The sequence below is a fragment of the Silene latifolia genome, chromosome 2, assembly GCF_048544455.1.
Source record: "Silene latifolia isolate original U9 population chromosome 2, ASM4854445v1, whole genome shotgun sequence".
Taxonomy (NCBI): domain Eukaryota; kingdom Viridiplantae; phylum Streptophyta; class Magnoliopsida; order Caryophyllales; family Caryophyllaceae; genus Silene; species Silene latifolia.
Window position 1 is genome coordinate 163,088,696 of NC_133527.1, and position 12,071 is coordinate 163,100,766.

A 12,071-nucleotide genomic window follows, 5' to 3' on the forward strand; every position below is an offset into this window, starting at 1 on the left:
ATAATAAATAAAAAATTTACACAAAGTCTCACGTCGATTTCTAGTGCTTGAGGAATGATCTAATTGTCTTTCTTATCTTTCTTCGACACCTCCAGCATCTAATCGAGGCGTGGTCATCGACCTCTAAAAAAGGCGTAACAACATCACAAGCAAATTCTCTATTATTGTTAACCAAATTGTGAAAATAAAATAAAATATCTTACCAAATATCCTAAAAGCCTGAACCGAACTTCTTCGGCCTAATGTATGAATTGGGGTGGTTTCTCATTTTCCCCCCAATTCCCACCGGACATCCTATTTGCCTTCCTCGCCACCTTCTGGAATTCTGGATCATCGTTTCTCTTCCTTAAAAGCTTGAAGCAACTCGCATGTCTCCTCGTACGGCAAATCCGTCGCAATATTTTCCCTCTCGGCTATCGCATATGTAAAACATCGACGGTTTTTTCGAGCACACAATTATATCGTTGCATAATGCAAGTATTTTAGTAGTGTTGAGCTAAGTTGCACTCAATGAAGGGAGTTGAACTGAACTGAATCGAGCTGGGCTAAAGCGAACTGAACTAAATTGAATTGAGCTAAATAAGCCGAAAAGAACAAGGTCATAGTCACCTTCACCGTCATACATAACTCAATATTACTCAATATTACTACCATGCGACTAAACCATAGCCTCCCAAGCGGACATAATTTGAAACAAGTGCAAAAAACTAACATAAGTAGCACTAACCGCTATGTAATTTCGGCCACCTCATCCAACCCAACCATGACACACTCTGACCACGCATCAACAGAAAGGGATCGAACAAATCTAGTAATCCACCCAACCAACCCAATCTCTTCAAAGCAAAGAAAAAAACAAGATCCAAGAGACACTCCTAATAAAGTACAAACAAACTTGAAACAAACCTAAAATAACCAAACACAAGTACATAACAATACATGCAACCTAAATGAATAATAAATGCCCGCTATTTTTCGATTATTCCTTTGAATAAACGGTAAAACATCAAGTCTCTTTTAGGACGATAATAACCGTCTGAAGATGAAAACGAGTCAAATATGTTATCACTTGCACATATAGGACACACTTTTTGTTAGATACTTGAGAGTCTTGGACCAGTAGACCCTAAACATCCTCCTTTTCTCTCATCTACTATACTCGCATGCTTAATGGATTTAGGGTTAAGATGGATGTCATCTTAAAACAAAAAAATGTGTCAGATTAAATGGTGTCTTGACTCCTGAGCTTGAGGTAATTCTACTTTTTGTAAGTTATTTTCCACTTAAGTGACATGAGGGTAATCAACAAAATTTCAGATTAGTGACACTATTTTATTCAATAATTAAGTACTTTTTTCATACTTAAACCTAAAAGATTAGTACATGCATGTATTGGTCCCATTCGATGTGCTGGCCTCGGCCACAAGTTGACAACGCACTCCCGTGAGAGTTGAAATCCTTAATATGTGGTTCTATCAACTTCAGACTCTAATCGGAGATGGTACTCAATGTGTTCGTGCAGAATGGAGGAGTTCGGTACATGAAACATGATTGCAGGAAAACGGCACTATCTAAGTAGTTTAGAGTACCTGAGTTTGAAAATTAGAGATGGCACTACCAAATGTCAAGGAATTTCCACAAGAAAATACAATGAAAAAACTCAACTAATATACACAAAAATAACAGGTATCGAAACAATTTTATTAAAAGAACAAAGGAAAAAAATCCTATGGTATAACAATTTGATTAAAAGCCAAAACTCTATTATAGTACTACAAAAGTTTTGAGATGCAAATCAATTGAGAGATGTACTGACGTCCTGATATCTACCTTCTAGCTGCTCCAAGCAAAAATCACATGGCCATTCAAATTCGCAAACCAAAAGGCTTATCTTAAAGCTATCAAAGTTCAGCGAAACAAAAGCTCTTAAACCCAATCTAAAGAAGACAAATCCTTTGTGTACATGGGAGCGAAAACAGATTCAAAGTTGCCAAACCCATCATTTCGAAATATATGCCCAAGCAAAGACGGATTTAACTTATCGTCTCACGTTCTGCCTAGCCCGAATCATTCTCTTTAGATTAGCAAGCCAGACACTGCATTCATCCCAGTCACTCGTTGTAAGTTGTACCTGCTCATCAGCATCATTGTGCATCATAACCTTTGCCATTCTTAACAAAATATCTAACAAAAAAAAAAGGATAATTCTAAATTCTCGGGATATAAGAATTACCTGAATTTGTAAGGCAGTGGCATAATCTCCATTATCTAAAGCTTGGCAAATTAGAACAAGTTTGTCACCAGCGTTCCTTGATATGTCACCAGTGTTGAGCTTTGTAAATAAAGTTCCCAACTTCTTCGAATTATCCTCTATTTCCCGCTTTTTCGCAATATTGGCATTAGCCCCACCAAGAGCTTCAGATGTTTCATGGAAAAGCCTCGTCAATGTGGTAATAACAGGCTTCTGGTGTGCTGCAAAAGTAAGAGACAATCAGAATACATACACTTTGTTATTACAACTTTGTTAGTAAGGGATCCCAGCCATTGAAGCAAGGCTTGGAACTTGGAAGTTCATCACTTCCATCCCATTCGCAAACCAACTATATGCTTGTGAAAGGCATAATTGGCTTGCAACTTGCAAGACTTTCAGCAAAAGTTTTGGCGAAGTCTTAAAACACCACTTATTATCAAAACTTTACACAACCTTATCTTGAAACCTCAACTTACGTTCAAATGACAAAAACCCTGCTTACATAATTGCCTAAAACCACTAAATAATGCTAAGCATGATTAATCGTATGCTTCTGCTGATGCACATATATGTCAACACTCTGCAAGGAAACAAATTTACAACCACTCCATGTTCCATTGACAAATTCGGCCCACCGACAATAACACCCCAATGCAACATTGAAGGAGTATACTCCCTCCATCCTATTTATATTATACCCATTTCCTTTTTGGTCCACCCAAAATAATTGACCCCTTTTCCATATCTAGTAAAAAAAGAGTGAACTCCCTATACTATCCCTAGTTAAGGGACACAATAGCGAGAGTGGTGGTATCACTGCGGGTAAATTCTTGACGTCAAGGAGTAATAATGATAGTATCACTAAATCAAAGAACTTGACCTCTAGTCAAATCATAAAAAATATAAATAGAATGGAGAAAAAAAATAGCGCGGATAATCTTAAAACTACAATTGAATTTAAGGATTACAAAGAATGACTTTGAGCTTACCAGGAACATTTGAAGTGTCAGCAGTCTGGACAGTTGGTGGTGGAGCTGCAGGAGCAGCAGAGGGCTGTGCAGGTGTTGGTTGTGCAGGACTGGCAGGTTGTGATGAAGGCATTCCAGGTCTTTGACCGATCATGCCAGGATTATTTACCGGCATAAACCCCCTAGGGTTAGGGGTTGGTGCCACACCATGTGGCAACATTTGGCCAGGAAATCCTGCTTGAGAGGGTATGGGGTCAAGTGGAGCAGATCCGGCGGGACCAGGTTGGTACATAGAGCTTGCAGGCGCCTGCATTGTACTAGCATTGTTAGTCTTATTGACATAGCAGTATAGCACTCTGGTATAAGATAGAAATTAAACTATACCCCTAGCTGAGAGCCCAGTGATGTCATAGGCTGCTGATATTTCTCTGGATTCTTCACTCCTGGAGAAGGAGACGGGACAAAGGGCTTCACGGGAGGTTGAGCACTAACAGGTGGAGGAAAGTTCGGCTACAAGGAAATGAAAAAAAAAAATCCAAATCAAGACCAGATCTACACTAAACAGAATTATATGTATATCTAACATCCAGAACAAAGAAATAAACAGCACAAAAATCTTTTTTAGCTCTTTGAATATAACAACGTTATGTCCATAGAATTATAAAAATAGGATCCAAGTTGAATATTACTTGTTGTTGAGATGGAGTTTGAGATGGCACAAAAAATCCCTGTTGCGGTGGTTGAAAAGCAGTAGGAGCATAGTAGCTTCTATCATTTGAACTGTAAGGCTGTTGTTGATAACCACCATAATGGCCAGGAGTAGGAGTTGGCTGCTGCATATGAGAACTTGGATTCTCCTGATAAAAATACAATGTTTATAATTACATGAAAGAGAGTTATAATGTCGAATAAGGCCTATAGTGAAGATGATAAATAATAAATTACCGGGTAATAAGAATGTAAATTGTTTGGCTCAGCATATACAGGTGCTGGTGAAACTTGTGGATGTTCGTAGGTCATAGGCTTTTCTGCTTCCTTCTCTGCAAATGACACAACACATAAGAAAATGGCCAATTATGTTTTCATACATAAATACAAAAAAACAAACTTTCTCACTTTTTGTAACACGAAACAGAATCAAACAAACAAAGAAAGTCATGTAACATTATATTTGTTTTAAAATCTGTAGCATCCCTCATGGCCTTCTTAAGCTTAAGACAACTAAAGTCACATTTAAAATCCATCAATTTATACCACAACAATACCCCTAATAGTGGTTTCCTGATGACACATCATAAAAATTGCATTAAATGACTGCTACTTCGCACTAAATGAATTACAACCAATTTAGCAAGTCATATTGCTTTATTTCATCATAAATCACAAGTGTTTTCAAAACCCCATTTTGATTTGGTACTTCAGATTTTAGAGCTAAGAGAACCACCAATTTGTTTCACTTTATTAAAAATTGAAGAGGCTCTCGGTCATCACAACTTCAATTTTGAAAAAATTACAATTAAACCACTCAAATTCAATCGAAAGTAGACATATACCGGATGATTCGATCACTGTGAAAAGAAAAATATTTTTGCAATTAATGAGACGACAAAAAAATGTGCCAGTCTGAAGTACAAACTTGTAGAAGATTCTTAAATATACAACAGTTGTTTTGGACAAGTAGTGCTACAGTGTTATTCTACCATGACAAGTGAACTGCCGACAATATACCTGTTTGCCAAGAAGAAGTTATACGATCCCTCAAGATGACAAGCTCGGGAGATAATTCCTCCCCCAAAAGTTTCAAGTATCCCATTGCTGTGGATAACTGTCCTTGACTGGCCAAAATTTCAGCATATTTTTCAACCAGCTTACACAGGAAAGAACTGAATCGTTTCTGCCCAGAAGCTAAAGCAAAAACAATGGTCTTTTCCATTAAGTCCTGGGCAACATAACAGGGGAAAGAGCAAAAAAAATGTTAAGCCAAATTTGCACATAAGAAACTCGCAACACATGATCAGCAAGCTATTTGCTTACCTGGAGACGGTCAATATATGACTTCCCCTCAGGTTCCGCTGACAGACTTTGTGACCATATCTCAACAGTTTGGTCAATATTCCCAGCACATATATAGCACAGAGTGGCTGCCAGTGTGTTACCAGCAGCCAGTAATTTTGAACCAAGAGTATCGCAAAGGATTGTCCACTCCTCTCCCTGAGCAAACTGGAAATCCAGCAGCTGAATAAATTAGAGCAAGAATATTGGGGGCAACCCACACAACCTATGGTAAACCACGGTCATGCTACCAAAAGTAACAGTTTTACAAAATGCAAAGAAGGCTTAAAAAAGAGGAGGGAGAAGTGAAAAACTAGGGACTTCATGACACAGATAACCAGTAAGGATCCTCTGTCCCACTTTTGTGTCCCATTGTGTGTGCCACTCCACTCAACTCTTGACACATCACTTGTTGCAAAATAAAATATTGCAATTATTATATTAATTTGTTGATGTGTTAGAAGGTGATTGGAGTGGCACACATATTGGGACACCAAATGGAACAAAGGATCCCCACTCACAGATAACAGGCAAATAAAAAACCTCAAAAACAACAGAGATTATCCTGTTAAAAGATTAACGCCTGAAACAAAGCTCACCCCAGCAGTAACCTCGGAAATATTGAACATCGGTGACTTTTATCTGCTTCTAAATAGATATACTCCCTACTATTCACTCATTTCTTCCCTTATCATTTTTGCACAAGAAATAAGGAAATGATTTTGGACCACACAAATACCCTGTCTCACATGCAATTGAATTTGGACCACAAAAAAAATTCCAAGGAAAGAGGGAAGAAAATCCGACTAGCATGAATAAGGAAAGAGGGAAGAAATAAGTGAATAGTTGGGAGTATAATTTATTTGCAATATAAAACCAGCCAGATAAATAGTTAGACAACTTACTGAACAAAGAAGAGCCAAGGTCTCCTTCCACGATTTAAGCGGTCTAGACTTCACAAGAGTCATTAGATCATGATTAACCATCGCCGATACAACCTGCAAAAGAAACCTCGGTGTGACAAAGGCGGACATTTAATGAAAGATGCTCGTGTGGAACTGAACATTGTGGTTTCAGTTGACAAATTCACTATCTCAACATAGGAAACGCAACGCAAGACTCCCACAAACCTTGAGATAAGGTGAACGGCTCGTCTTTAAGTATTGATCACGAGTACTCTCCCATAAGGAAACACCACCGACATGAGCAATAACAAGAGCATCAGCCATTTTATTTGCAGATAAGCACCGAGCAACTGCACCTTTGTAGTCTCCAACAACCAAAGCACGCTGAACAGCATCATCAAAGGCTGGATCGTCACTCTCTTCAGCTGCATCAGATTCAAGATGTCCCTGTTCCTCACTTGGAACAACTTCTCCCACAAAAGAATTGCCTGAAGTGGACACTGGAGTATCAGCTTTAGGACTAGGAAGATTATTAAAGAAATCTTCTCCATTGTCAAAGGAGAAGGCAGCGGTTTCCTTTTCAGCTACAAATGCCGTCTCATCTGTCCCATTCTCTTCAAGCGAAAGGGTATTGACTTCTTGAGATACAACAGCTTCAACAGTCTTAGTCTCTTCCTCTGGTGCCTTGAAACCAAGATGAGATAGAAGGTTTGTTCTTGCTGTACCATCATCTTCAAACATGACCTTCAGAAAACCCCATGTTTCTTTATCATCATCGGACCTGCAAACAAACCCAAGCAGTACCATAGTAATGACACCCACATGACACGAGGACTGAATACAGAAAATAATGGTAATCAAATTATAAACAAGTGACATACTCAGATTCTTGAGCTTTCTTTTCACACAAAACTTTCAACGAAGATCTTTCTCCATTTTGAATTGCATTTTCAAATTCGGAAGAGCGAGTCACCAAACTGTCTTCTGTTACAATGCTATGCACGAAAACCTATAACAAGGAGATAGAGTTATTATATGCTGTCACCGCCATAAAGTACCCAAATTTTAGTAATGATATTACCTCTGAAGTTCCAGGGGCTCCAGTAGCGGGGATTTTTGAGTGGAATGAAACAAGCTTTCCTCCAAATCCAAAAGAGACACTGGCTGGACGTTTATACCATTTTGGAGCTCTCAGTGGCGCTGAATGCAAAAAATGTCAAAGTCAAGCGAGGGCAATTACGAACTAGTTACATATCTGACACATTGACAGCAGTCTGATTCTAGTCTTTTACATCAAGTTACATCGACTATAAACTCAAACCATCGCTAGCCCAGTAAATTCTATACCTGGCGCAAAGTCAGTTTCTGCGACGCCATAACGACTGCAAGCCTACAGAGCACAAAATGAAATTTCAGTAGAAGAAAGAATCAAAATAAAAATATACATAATTAGCAGGGCAGGGTCTCAGAACAAATAGATTCAAGTAGCAGCCTACAAGCAGGGAATAACCGATCCACACGTGAAGCAGTGATATGACAAACACGGCAACATCAACATACCCTTAAAACAAAATTATTTTGGGTTGTATGACAAGAGCCACCATATGGAACCGTGATGAAGATGTGGTAAAATGGTGAAAAGGGATATATAAAGAATAGCTGGGGTCTAGGGGCAAAGAAAAAAACGACAAAATACAAAGATAAATAAAAAAATTCTACAAGAACAAATAGGTGTGAAAAAACAATCAATCAGCATATATATGAGGCATTTTTTGGATGCATTGAGAATGGCCCCAAGCTAAATAAATGAACATTAGCAAATTAAGATAAGTTTATCAATAAATCCATACACGATTGTAGGTTACTGGATTCGCTAAGTCATCTACTGAATCGCGAATCGATTCGCACAAATTACGTATTCAAATACAAAAAATGTGATGTTTAATTAAAATTATACTGAATTATGCTCTATTTTGAGCAAATCACATATTCATTTTACGAAGTAAAATCGGTAGTGTAACAAACCCATTAACCATGGTTAACTAAAAATCCTTTTTAGATATTTTTTCATTTTTGGAAAAAGTTCACACCACATTTTGAATGTGATTTTAGAGAAAATAATCATTTAGACATAATAATTTAATAACAACCAAGCACTATCCATAAGATTCTTACTCAAACAAGCGGCTTATGTCAAAAAATAATGTTTACTCTAGTTTTACAAGGCGTGAGGCAAAAGTGAGTACATGATAGACAAAACGTACATTGTTTTTGCAAACAACTTTGTACTTTCAACAAAAAAAATCTGTACACTAATGTTGTTTTTTGAATCTTAAAGGGCACTAACATGTTAATGAGCTAAAAGGATAATGTGGCAAAGAGTGGAAGATAATAAAAGAACGAGAAGAAATATATGAAAATTGCATAGCTTGTACGCTATCTAAAAGGCTCGCACAGCTGTTTTATCTAGTACCTCACTGAGCACTGAGCCTTATACTTCAGCACACGCAAGGCACGCTTTTTAAACAAACTTTAAATTGGTCTCTGTCTAGATAATTAACTAATTCCAAAACTAATAAGTAACAACGCCAATTAAAATGAACAACTGCAAAACAAAACGAAACAAAAAAATAACAATCATAGTCGAGAAATATTGCAGAAGAGAACCACTAATAAATGCAAAAAGAAATAAAGTGTGAAGGAAAACAAAGGAAACGGTAAGATAAACCTTAGGGAGGAAAGTGCCAGATGGCGCATAAAAGAGTACAAACAGATCAAACTAGGTGCCAGGTATTCAAAAAAACTGTCACCCAGAGTGCAAATGTCAGGGTCAAAGACAGCTGGAAAGGGCTCAAACTAGTCAGTTAGCTGTATGAATCCAAGCTATTTTCCCCGATTACGAGGTTCTTTCGTCATTTATTCTATTTTATACAAGCTATCATGTCAAAGGCACGATAAAACAGCTGATTCTCTTATTAGTAAGTAGATATTCATAAGAAGATCTATAATTCTGAACTGACATATACAATGAATATTCAAATAAAATTGCAACGCAGGCAATAAATTGTACCTCAATGTTGTATAAACCAACTTTTCCATCAAAAGATGACGCTGAAAGGACCCCAGGTATCTTTGAGTACCAGTGCACGTCAAAGTTCCAGTTTGTCCCAGCAGGCAATTCACAAACTATCTGCAATATTACAACAATCGAACCAGCGAACCTCACATGTCAGATAAAAAAGAGAGAGAGTAAGTGAACATCTACTGATACAAACTATGCATGCTATACGCAAAAGAAGCTACACCTCTCCAGAAACAGTGTCCCAGCAAATTGAACGGTTATCTTTGGCGCATGTGAGCAAGTAAGAGCTGTCAGTTGGGCACCACGCCATCGCAATTACACCTATCAGGAGAAATAGGGAATAAAATTTAGAAACATACAACAAAAGTGAAAATCATTCTAAATATCTCTTAATGCTTGAAACACCAGAGAGAGCTACGAAACACCTGAAAACAGAAGAGAACAGTTTCGGGATGTTTCTTTTAAGAAGCAATCGGGGAAGAAGACAAAGAAAAGGAAACAAAGTTCAAAAACAAGCGCTGTAGCCTTCAGGCCCTTCACAGAAAGTAATCATCCAAATTAAGACTAGATAAAGTCTCAGGAAAATGCAAATTTCAATAGCGAAAACAGTAGCACTAACTTTACATATACCGAAGTAGCAAGAAATAAATACCTTTTGTATGGCCTACAAACTCTTTCACTGGTGTCATAACATTTCTCATATCCCAAAGCTGCACACACATATTAACATAAGAAATTGGAAGGACGCTCATCTTTAAAAAAACATTAATAAAAAAAGGAGCTAATTACTACTCCATAAAGAAAGGAGATACCCTAAGAGCAGGTGAGCCATCATCATCTGATGCAACTACAAGTTGTGTTGCAACATCAGGATTCCACTGTAAAACAGAGCAACGCCTTCTGGTTGAATCTGCAAAACTGTCGTTTGACAAGAATCAACAGCATACGTGTTAAGACCAACAAAAATATCCACTATGAAGAACTTGGAAAAAAGAAGTAGTGAGCACTCCCGCTCACCTGATAACTGGCTTCTGTTTCTTCAAGTCCCAAACAACTGAAACAAACATCCAGCTGATTAGTCATATAGTCTAAAGCAATATCGTAAACTCTGAACCTGCAAGAAAATAAAACACCTCCTCACCAGTTGTTCCATTGTATGACGTAGAAGCCAAGATATGTTGGACCTTGCTATTCCAGGATAAGAAAGATATTTCGCCCTGAGCAGCGGACCCAGCTCCCTGCAAGAACACTTCTCAGCTAGTATCACAACTTACAGAGTATATCTACTTATGCAGCAAATATCCTGACATTTAAACCCGACACCAAGATACTTTATTCGTAAAGGTAAATACCCGAAGAGGAGGGAAATGAGAAGGCTCCTTCGGAGCAGCCAAATCCCAAATGCAAATTTCTCCATCATCAGCCCCAGAAGCAAGCAGGTTTGGTGCCATCGTATTAAATTCCAGACCACGGACCTACTCATTACACCAACACAACAACGATCACAATGCTGAACCAACCAGCTAAAACTGACACCATAACAACAAATAAAACCGCAACTTACCGGCCCTTTATGTCTCGACAACTGCCCAACAGTCTCAACAATCGGTTTATCATCTGACTCAGACCTGAAAGGATCCCCGAATCCCAAGATCAACAATCAATCACAAGGCATTGCAACACATTGTATACAAAATCACAAAAATAGTCGAATCGAATCAAATTGAATGAAAATTAAATCAACTCAACAGATTATACAAAACGTAAGATGAAAATCAATCAAAAAGTACCGGATCAAAGGGGCAGGATTCCAAAGACCAATGGTACCATCAATGAGACCACCGGCGATGAGTCCAAGAGAATACTCGTCAGAATTGGGGATACTTTTCGACCAAGAAAGACGGTTAAATCGTTCGGAACTGGAAGCATCGGCAAGTAATGGAAGTTGATAATCATCAGACTGGAAATCGATCTTGAAAATCTCAAGAGATGCAGAAGTGCTGAAAGACATATCGACAGCACCTGCCATAGTACCCGTCGCCATGTACGGACCTTCAGGCGATAACGCAACCGAGGCCGATCTGTTAACGCCTTTAATTGACGTCATTGTTTGTTGAAATTGTTCAAGTTTCCCCAAATCACCAATTGATTTGATTTGTAAAATCAATTGGAGAGGAGAGATCTAAGAATTGGGGGAATTGGAGTAATTCTAGGGTTTAGATCGGAAGATCGCGTTTCTCTAATCAAACTATACTCGATCTTCCTTCGTTTTTCGTCCTCCTCTCCCTGGTGGTATGAGAGTATATATGAGTTGTTCAATATTTGTTGTGTTTTTGGAGTTTTTGTTGGATGGGATTTATTTTGCGATTTTCACTTGCATTTGTGTGTGTGTGTGGAGTATTAATGTATTATCTCGTACCATTATCAATTTTTCTCCCTAACTAAACGTATCATTCTATCATCTCACCAATTATGTTTTGCCACGTCCTACGGGATGATTACAAATTAGGACAGGTACAATTTTATTTATTTTTTGTAATGGGGTAAATTAAGTGATTGTACCATTAATCAAAAACCGGCAAGTGTGATTCTGATTTGAATACCTCAACTCATATTGTCTGAAACACGATATCATATAACCGGAAAATTGGCTGAAGCGAAATCGACTAGGCCCGACACAATAATGATTTTCATTTGTCCGAAGTTGGCCCAATTTGATGCGAGATGGCTTGTGATCCAATATCGACTTAATATGATGGATGACTCGATAACGAATTAGTTTGATGATGATCGAGTTAACACTCGATAACATG

General features: G+C 38.0%; 1 protein-coding gene across 1 annotated transcript; it reads right to left on the minus strand.

The window, feature by feature from the left end:
* Window positions 1-1,680: 1,680 nt before the first annotated feature.
* LOC141643233 (protein transport protein SEC31 homolog B) lies at window positions 1,681-11,737 on the minus strand. The gene is made up of 22 exons (XM_074452296.1): window positions 11,049-11,737; window positions 10,823-10,886; window positions 10,611-10,733; window positions 10,400-10,496; window positions 10,276-10,312; window positions 10,071-10,176; window positions 9,911-9,968; window positions 9,482-9,579; window positions 9,247-9,366; window positions 7,524-7,566; window positions 7,258-7,376; window positions 7,058-7,185; window positions 6,402-6,957; window positions 6,177-6,269; window positions 5,254-5,439; window positions 4,948-5,158; window positions 4,165-4,259; window positions 3,909-4,076; window positions 3,604-3,729; window positions 3,241-3,526; window positions 2,234-2,472; window positions 1,681-2,131 (listed from the first exon to the last, which is right to left on the minus strand). The coding sequence occupies exons 1-22, from the start codon at window positions 11,363-11,365 to the stop codon at window positions 2,039-2,041; spliced, it is 3,363 nt and encodes a 1,120-aa protein (XP_074308397.1). The 5' UTR covers window positions 11,366-11,737; the 3' UTR covers window positions 1,681-2,038.
* Between the last annotated feature and the right edge of the window lie 334 nt (window positions 11,738-12,071).